The 10,089-nt window shown below is 44.8% G+C and overlaps 1 protein-coding gene across 1 annotated transcript in view; it reads right to left on the bottom strand.

Annotated features, from left to right (window-relative positions):
- Positions 1 to 9,137, bottom strand: part of Lmpt (four and a half LIM domains protein limpet) — a 405,187-nt gene extending 396,050 nt beyond the window's left edge. The window contains exon 1 of the mRNA XM_037425056.2: positions 8,506 to 9,137. Coding sequence (XP_037280953.2) covers positions 8,506 to 8,661 — 156 coding nt within the window. The 5' untranslated portion in view covers positions 8,662 to 9,137. The remainder of the gene's footprint in view (positions 1 to 8,505) is intronic.
- Positions 9,138 to 10,089: the final 952 nt, after the last annotated feature.

Below are 10,089 nucleotides of genomic sequence, written 5' to 3' on the forward strand. Positions count from 1 at the left end.
AGTCTAAATCCAATCGATATCACCTAAAACTCGCAATCTTTATTTTTTACTTCATTATTATATTCCTAGTTAATAAATTTAAAGCCTTCGAGTAGACGCAGTACGATGGGACCACGGGCTCAATACAGACTGGCGCTTTTGTTAATTCGTGTGAACGTGCGCATTTATTGACAGCATATATCTGGCTCACTAACACATAACCACAGGAAGCTAAGGTAGGTGGGAACGTGAATAATACACAAGGGCACAATGGAATATCATCCTCGTATATCGAGGGTCTCAAACTCACGTCACCAAAGAGGCCACTGTCTCAAAATTCCCGCAAGGACCGGAACAGTCAGGAACGTAGAAGCGGAAAGGGGGGAGAGGTAGTAATGTGTAACATTGCCTGCGTGCTCCGATGACTGCTGGCAGCGCGTTCAAGTGGAAGTGACTGCAACCACAGCCTCTTTCGCCTCATCTCACGGTGAGCAAAGCAACCATTCATTGCTGAGATATGCCGTCCCCCCATCAAGGTGAATAACGCAAGAGGCTGGTAATCGCCTTGAAGGGGGGGTGGGGGGGGGGGGGGAGTGCTATTTTGTCACTGGTTCCATATCAACAGTGAATGGTAGCACTGCTTGCCGCGAGATGAAGCGAAAAGAGGTTGTGGTTGCTGTCGCCTGCATGTGAACGCGCTTCCAGCAGTCATCAGAGCACGCAGGCCACGTTTTCTCTTTCATAAAAACTGACGCTGTACATTGCCATCGGGCGTCACAACTTGGAATTATAATAATGACTTCATGGTTTTAAGCCAGTCTCCCACTACAAATTGCACACACGTAACTGAGCCTATTCCCTTAAGGCCACGTAGTGAGTGCATGGCAAGTTCAAAACGATTTCATGCATTAAGTGGTTGAGATACGCACTATAGGGGCAGGGTATCGCAACGCGTTCAACTCTTAAAGGCGAAGCTTTAGAGTCCTGCAATATTTGTTTTTTTGACAAAAGCCTGCAGACTTCAGCGAAGTACATACTATGCGTCTGTATATATATGGTACTACGTGCAACTACGTAGCTGTACTCTTTCTTGGCGTTGTGGCTGCTACTGATGATAATCTTGGTGATAATGATGAATGACGGGTGAGGCTATTGTATTGAGTGGAAAGCTTTACATTCCACACTCATTGCAAAATTCACATCCTGTGACGCCTGATGCTTTTCTACCCTTTTGCCGCATAATATCATGTCCCTCCAAGCGTCTCCTCACCCTATATGGTACCTGCATACAGCGGAATATCGTTATTACTTTCTTTAGAGCAACCGGAAAATGAAACATATTATACTAGAATCTTATTGACCAAAGAAGTTGTTGGGGAGTAACTTTGACCGGTAACAAACAGGCGAAAACGTATTAGGCTAAAAAAACCTATTAGGCTAAACAAACGTATTAGGCTAAAAACGTATTAAGCCGGATTCTTTCGACAAGATTTCACTTTTGGTATCTTTTTTTTTCAAGGAAGTTTGAAGAAGCACTGCCGTGGCTCTCTTTTCTAATTTAGAGAATTTCTTCGGGCGGCGTGGTCGTCAACATGGTCACCGCCAAAGACAACACCTCCAGATTTCTCCTTATTAAAATTTAATTATCGATAACGAAGATTAGAGGCTGGTTATTAGCTGTCATATCGAAGGAACTCCGGGCTAATGCTGACCACTTGGGGTTTTCGAACGTGCATTCATGTATAAAACCCGAGATTTTTTACATTTTTTTCTCAAAGTTGTGAGGCAACGGCAAATAATAAACACCTTTTCTGGAGCTGAACAGGGCATCGTCATAATCACTGACATACCTCAGCGGGTAATCGAGTAAATAGCACTGCATTCGAGAAAAACGTGTGCACACTAATCACGACCAAACTTATTCACTCTTTATCTTCCGAGCTGTCGCCGCCAGCCTAGAGAGAGGAAGAGAGGTGGAGAGTAAATGCGTTGCTAATAAATTCGTGTGTGTGCCTCCGAAATTGATATGTAAACTAAACAGAAAGACATGTAGCGGGGTACGTCGATAAACCTTCTACACGATGACATACACACTTCTTCACAGTGTGCTTCTTTGTGTGTGCGAGTAGATGTTGCAACCCCCCTCCCCCCCCTCTAGGTGTGTGTGCTGCAACGGAATCGACAAAACCAATAAAAACTCAACAACCATATTACTAAAGCAAATGGTCACCATACGCGTGTTGTTTCATGCATGATGACACATCCTCGACAAGCAACTTACAGATTTATCTGTAACGCATAGTCAGCATTTGCTTCACGCACTTGAAACCAAGCATATCCAGTAACGCTGTTTCCGACAAACCTATAAGAGCTCGTGTTTCAGATGCGCAATGTAAACATCGGTATTCTCATCCTTTGGTGACGGCTAATGACGACCATTTCCGGTGCTAACGGTATTGCAGCCTCGTTCATGAGTTGTTTTTGTTTTACAGCTTCACACGCCATTGTTTCCTTTTATAGCTCCCCCGATAGCTATGGCGTACCACTTTTCACGGCATACGCAATACGCCCGACTGCGCTGAGACAACGGACACGCGAAACACAATGGTGATAACGATGTCCCTGGGTTTTTGGGCATACTTGTTAAGATACATGTATCAGTGGGTGTTAAGTCTCGTCACGAGAACGATGCGAGGACCCACGCGATAACGTTGTATTCCTGAAAAACTACCTCACCATGTATATCGCACCTGTAAGGAAGCAGACAGAGGTCCTAACAGAAAGATAAACCAAGTGCTTACGTTGCATTAACTAAGATAAGACTCACAGGAATATGGTGACGCATCGTACGGCTTTTCTACGCTTCTATTTGTTGCTCACACTCAAATAGACAGGTGGTATGCATCATGCATGCATGCATGCATGCATGCGTGCATACATACATACATACATACATACATACATACATACATACATACATACATACATACATACATACATACATACATACATACATACATACATACATACATACATACATACATACATACATACATACATACATACATACATACATACTCAAAGAAAACACTTATGCACGTTAGTGATTTCTAACCAGAACGTAGTCACTTGAACCATAAGTCATTTTTAGAACTAACAGACAAAGGAGCAAATGAAAGTACAGGGGATGTCATTTTGTAGTAGCTATGATATAAATCTGAATAAAGTGCACGAAAACATAACTGGCTGCTGCCAGGGGCCGAACCTACGACCTTCGAATAACGCGCCCGAATAACGCGCCAACTGAGTTACAGCAGCGGTTTTCGCGCCGTCCACTTGCGGTATATATGTGCATTTTAAATTTGGGTGGCTTAATCAACGGCGCTATAGTAGCCATGAAGGCAAGCGTGGAACAATTTTTTCTGCCTGCTGGCAACATAAAGCTCGCAATGATTGTTGCTTTCCCTCGTTAATTGAGAGCGAGGGCCTGGTTCTGGCAGACTGAATGCCTTAAAGTAGTATACGGGAGATCATTGACTAGCTGCCAGTTCGTAAAGAAGAGAATTCAGTCATTTTTTTGGTAATGCGGGCCCCTAAATTTCTTAACGTGAACTTACGCCTACCCGAACGTTTTCGCATCATGCCGTTAATCGAAATGCGAACGATGTTGCTTGCAAACTCGAGACCACGTGACTTCGCTTCCCTCGCACATCGAAAGGCAATCGCAATATACAATAGACCCTTTAAAACACCTCGAGCGGGAAGTGCAAAAACACAACAATATATATAAAAAGAAGAATATGCTGCAGAAGGTGTCGAGCAGCCATTCAGACACTCGGTAATATAAACAAAGCAAAAGCATAATGACCGAATCAAACGTGCGCCATAAAAGACGTACCCCTTCATGCATGAGCTTCGCAGACAGTCACGAGTCCCGATCACACCGCATCGCGTGGCGAGGACGCTGAAATCCGGTCACGACGCAGCGAGCTTTGTTTCGGCGTCGCTGTCCACCGGGCGTTTCCGGGAAAGCGGCACGGTCTTCACTGCCAAGGTCGCACTTCGGCGAGTCGTGTGAATCCACAATACGAACACCTACTTCGGTTTGAAAAAAATATTGCAGCAGATCCGCGAACTGAATGCTGAGGATGGGGCGAAGCGTTGTGCGTCAGATAATGGCATTTTATTTTGTTCGGGTTAAAAGTATTTTATTCTGCTCTCGTTGACCTTTTGTTCGGTCGCATGATTTCATTGATGGGTAAATAAATGTCAGTGTTTTCACGGTGCTGTGGTCTTTCACATTTTTTAAACCATATGCGCGTAATGTACGCTCTGTAGACGGTAGAACGCACAGATGTTTCGCACATGAACTTCGGCTAGGGACTATGGCGAAGCGAGCCATGGCGACAACGGCGGGGCATTGTGCAAACATAAGGTGCTTCACCCCCAAAAGGTGCTTCGCCCTCATATGGTGGTTTTGGGACGTTAAACCCCACATATGAATCAATCAATTCGCCCCCAAAATAAAATAACTACAGCTTCTTATCGTTATAAGAGCCACGCTTGTGGGGCAAAATCACGGATATCAAACGCTCACGAATATGAAACGGTGTGATGGGGAACTCAAAATTTGAACTAAATCTACAAAGCTGTTAATGGACCATTACTACAGTTGGAGGAGGTCGTCTTGTGTTGGTGATAGGTAAAATCTCGTCTCCGGGCTATACAAAGAGTGTACGCTATGGAAAACCCCGGAATCATCGAGCCGGAAAACGTAAATAGCTTCCAGTGTACTATACTCAAAAGGCGGGGAGTCGCAGCATAGTGCCTATAAGGTCGTTAGAAAGACTTAGTGAACGGTTAGTCGCTGCTAATTCTCCAGCACACGAGCAAGTAATTGCAAAATGGAGAGTACAAATCCAGACAACGCGCGTGCGTTTAGACTGAACGCAGCCCATACAGAAAACTCGAAGCAATCGACTTACACTAAGTCTTCATGAGCACCACCTTGTCTTGGCTTTCGAGTCCATCGTAAATGAAAGGTTAACGATACGCCATGCGTAATGAGTTAAGATTTCCGGTCATGGAAACGGACTTAAGGCATTTATTATCGGTAAATTTAGTTGTCGTTATCGGATGTCGCATTGCCACCTTCTAAGCTATAGCTTCAATAAGCTCATACAGAGAACATAATCTCTATTGTTTGTATGTTTTTTTTTCTTCGGTAAATGTAAGACCGGGACCTCTAAACCACAAAACAAGTATTTCTGAGACTCGGGACATTCTCCGCAATCAAATGTAGGAGTTTTTTACAGTCAGTGGCAATTTAGTTTCCGTGGTTTATACTCCATCGTGACGTCACGACAAAAAAGATGATCACGTGGGAGCAGCACGTTGCGCCTTTGTGGCGCTCGCTCAGACTCGCTCGATAGTGTCGTAATATACTCGTTTGATGAACTCATGAAGATTTCCTTAAAGTACACATTAGCTCTTGTTATGTAAATGACAGAAATGTTATGTACCATATTTGTTTGCTATATAGTTATATTTGCTATTGTTTAGATCTCTTGAGACATAGTGTCGATGTATACGCCGTGTTCTAACTACATGCTTTAGTACTTCTACCACTCCCGATGTCACGAATAATAAAGAATTGCGTTCATAAGGCTTTATAAACATATAAATGACTAATACTTCGTTTTGGTTGACGTACTTGTACAACAATGTGCAGTCTGGGTAGCAACTGTTAAGTTTTCGACAGCTTTCATGCTTCGCTCGTTCGTGCACCCATACAACCCTTTTCTGCTAACCACTGCCGAGCTAGCTACGAAAGCACGAGCGTGTTCAATTATTCACGTTAATCGCGATGCATCTCGTTACCAGGCCATTAAGCTCTCTTCCGTTGTAAAATAGGCATGGTCGCATACTAGTATACGAAGAGTTTCAATCCACTGAATCGCGGGCAAACTAATCAGAAACATTTATCTGGGCATACGCATTCGGCCAGTAACTAGCCCATTCTTGATTTCTGTTGAAGCAAGCAACACTGGTTTGTAGTTTTGTTGTTTTCAGCAAGAAAAGGAAGAAGAGAGAAAGAGACGGAAATGCGGTGTGAATTCTGTTGGTGAGAAGGTGCGAGGTAGACCAGGGCGTATAACTGACCTAGACTGTATTTTTCCTTAACTAAATATTAAGGTCAGAATTTGTCGATCAGTGTGAACGAACTGCGTCTCTAGATACGTAAGGCTGGCTAAGCGGGTTTAATATTAGCAGGTTATTTTGGTTATGAGTTAAAACGTAGACATAATAAGAAACAAACAACACAATCATGTACTTACTGAACAGTTCTTAAAAAAACGCAAAATATGGGAAGCAATAAAACCACGTGTGCAGGACTAACCAGCCGAAAAGATACGTGTGCACATCAACCTGTGCTTGTGTTGTTCGTTCCTTTCTATGTCCATGTTTTTCGGGCATTTTAACTCGTAATGAATTATCAACTAACCCAGCAGTCTATTCTTTCACGTTATTTGTTAACAAGCTTATAAAATGTATTGCAATAGAGCAACACTGCCCATATTTCTACAACGCGCGGTACCTTTTAAAGCGCACTTTGCTGAACATGCGAACGTTATTACATTTCTTCGTCATTAACAACGTGGCCAGGCTGGCCACATACCCAACTTTCAATCTCAAGTTTAGCTTGTGTCGGGACGACGAATTGAAGTGTGCGAACCATCGTACCACCGTTTAGTGTCGTCCAATCAGGCCACGCATACTTATGCACATGAAACAGATGAGGGTTGCAGGAGGCACGATCAGTAGCGGCTTGACGAAGTCTAATTAGATGAGCCTGTCGGGTGGACAAAACAAAACAACCTCAAGAAAGCGATTGGCCTTTCTACGAATGAAACTAACGAGGACATGGTGGGCAGCGCGAGGGCAAACTAGTGAGAAACTCAACGCACATGAACACAGAATACTGGAAATCATTGTGTAGAGCCACCGTCTCGGAAGGGCATTGGTCACGGTTACAATCCCCTGACTAGATATTTTTAAACTAAAAAGGTCGTCACCTACAAACGAGTGGTGGTCGATATATTTATTTTTCGGTCATCTTGTGGGATTCCAGGCGATTGATTCGGATTTGCCACCTGTAGAACAACGTCAACACGCGTAGTCTCAGTACACGGAGCTCATGCGTTTTAAAAAATGTTGTGACTTACCGATCTGTCATTGAGAAATTTGTTCCTCTTCATTTCCAACATCGAATAATTTTTTTTCAGCTCAGTTCAAGGTTGTTCTGGCTTTCATATAATTCGGTATATGTGCACCGATGCGTCAAGCGACCTTCGTTGATTATTTTTGCGTCCCCTATAATACCCTTTCCAAAGCTTGGTTGCCTCAAGCATACTTGATCGTTCACTTTCTGTTATGTTTTTTTATTCTCTTTTTTGTACTCTTCTTGTGCGTGAGTCTGTTGAACTGTGGGAACATTGTGATTTAGTTAGTTTGACACTCTACGTCATCTCAAGAACGTTATTTTAATCCACTGACGAAAAGAAAAACGTGAGGACAGTAGCCGCAATTGACATGATCATTAATAAGCGAGGAATTATGTACTCTCATTTACCCCGGAGCAAAATCAAGTCAACGGTTCGAAGTAACTGATGCCGCATAGTGATAACATGCAGCGACCGATGTGTCTGAAGTTTCCTGCATTCGTGCGCTTGCAGCGTCTCACCGCAGCCGTAGTCCTTTGCACAACATCTTCTGGAATCATCCTTCATGCTACAACATACAGCATGCTCATTCCTCGATTTATTTGGTGTTTTTTCACCGTGAGCGTATTATGTAATGCCAGTTGTTGGGATCTGGAGGCTTTCTTGCACCAAATTATTGTAAGGTTAACCAACAATCAGAATTGGTCAAAAAGGGCTCAATACTTACGTTATACTAAGGGGGGGGGGAAGCGGACACAATAAGGACAAAGTGCCAAACTAGGCGCTGATGTATTGTCCTTAACTTTTTTCTCGGAAAGCGCATGTTGGTATTTACTGACACCCGTCCAGCAAAAACTTAGTACGACTGGCAGTGCTATTGCAAACTTTCAATACTGGGAGAAAACTTGCGTTAAAATTTACTGCTGTAAGTAATTCATGTGCTTCGTACAGCATATAAAGATGTATTAGTTCTTACGCATTACGAGATGGCTTATTGCCACTCAGTGGCATTAGCAGGTGAGCAGCGACAGAAAGACCCAAACCACCGACAGAAATTTTACTGCATGGACAGTTTTCTTAGTATTTATTTGTTAGTTTCGTCTGTAATTATTTTCTGCTCTTATCATTCAGAGTAGAGAACAATACTTGCGACCTGGTTGACCAATGAACTTTCTTCCGCTCTCTCGTTTGCCACTAGCGGTAATCTGCGCATCTCGAGTTCCTGGGGTTACTTGTAAGATAAGATAATGATAAGAGTCGTCTTTTGGTACGACGACTCTTATCATTCTGCGCAGTGACTCACCGGAGGTTCCCTCGAGGAGCCGGCGTCGTCGAACGAGGACCCGTCGGCGAGCGGCAGGTTGCGGACGCCGCTCGCGGCTGGTGCGTCCCTGACCACCGGCGGATCGGAGACGACCAGTGCGAGCTCCTCGCTCTCCCGACGTGTGCCCATGTCCATCTCGATGACGACCCGGTAGCTTGACGGCCGAGATAGGCGCACGAGGCAACTGACGCTCAGCGTGTGCGGCTTACCGGCGCACCTAACGGCGCTTCCGCGGCTACAGCCACCGTCCGCCGCGGCTGCCACTGCTCTCCACCTGTGCCGCCTCACTGTCACGTCGCTGCTGGTGCCTCGCTGCCACCGGCTCACTCCACAGTCGTAGCGACGCTCGCAGATCACTGGACAGTAGGCGTGTCTTTAGACAGTGGCTTGGACTTAGTCCAGTGCCCTATCAGAGGTAGCTAGTGACCGATCACTCCCGTCTTCGTGAGTAACAGTACATTCACTACTGGCTGGCCGCCTTCGATAATGGTATGTCTGATCACAGGGTTGGCTGGAGTTGGTGCTCACTAACTTCTGCGAATACGGAGCCCTTGGTTGCTCGCCGGGGATGTTTCGACACCTGTGTACACAATGGCTGCAGTGAGTTTAAGGCGTGTATTTATGCATGTACCTTCCCACGAGCGGAGAGTGTTACGAAGCTTCACGCCTCAACTCGTGTTGTGCAACGATGCCGAATCTCAGCAATAAATGTTGCAATACCTCTGTGTCACTATTTACTTTCAACAAGTACTATATACAGACGTGCGTGGTGGTTGTTCTCAAAGGTAGCGAATTTAGCGTGGTATTGGATAGTAAGTTCTTGAATAACAAGGTTTTGACTTCGAGGAACACGTTTCATTTGGAAGCATACGGGTGAACAGTGCTCGGCGCAGGCTAGTCTTCGGAAACGGAATTACCGTGGCTTCACAAGAAGTTTGTAAAAGCAGACCAAAATTTAGCGGGGTCGCCTTGTATGAGCGCGCATCCGTGTCCTGGGCTTATTCGTAATATTTAAAAGTCTCTTTGAGCGCAACGCTGTCAAAGCAAGAATGATATCCTCGGGTTCACGTAATTTTAGTTCCGGATGCGACCAAATGAATCCCAGTCTGGAAGTAACCTGTAGCTGCCTCAAAAGTGCCTTAACTTCGTGAGCGCGTACTGCCCTTCTGACTTCTTGAACAACGTATTTCTTGTTCCGAGCAGATAAAATGTCGAGCCGTAACAAGCTCGACCTATCGTGTAAGAGGCTGTGCCTATCAGGGCGCTCTTAACTGTAACTTCCCGACACAATATAAATGTTTCCCGGGACACCTAGGTCAGCCTTTTTCTGATTGCGCCTATCTATTCAAGACTGCTGCAGAACAATGCCCGGGACCCAGTTCTGAGATACGGCACTCGCCAGCTCTAAATTATGCGGACAAAACAGAACGCCAAGCGTGCCAAAACACAAGAAGTTTCGGAAAGCAGTCACGTGCTTTGGCAACCGGACTAACAGACTTGATACAGGTGTGTTATGTCAACGGTCGAGACGCTGTCTACAAGTGTCACAGATGCTGCTGCGAT

This window comes from Rhipicephalus microplus, chromosome 5, assembly GCF_043290135.1.
Source record: "Rhipicephalus microplus isolate Deutch F79 chromosome 5, USDA_Rmic, whole genome shotgun sequence".
Taxonomy (NCBI): Eukaryota; Metazoa; Arthropoda; class Arachnida; order Ixodida; family Ixodidae; genus Rhipicephalus; species Rhipicephalus microplus.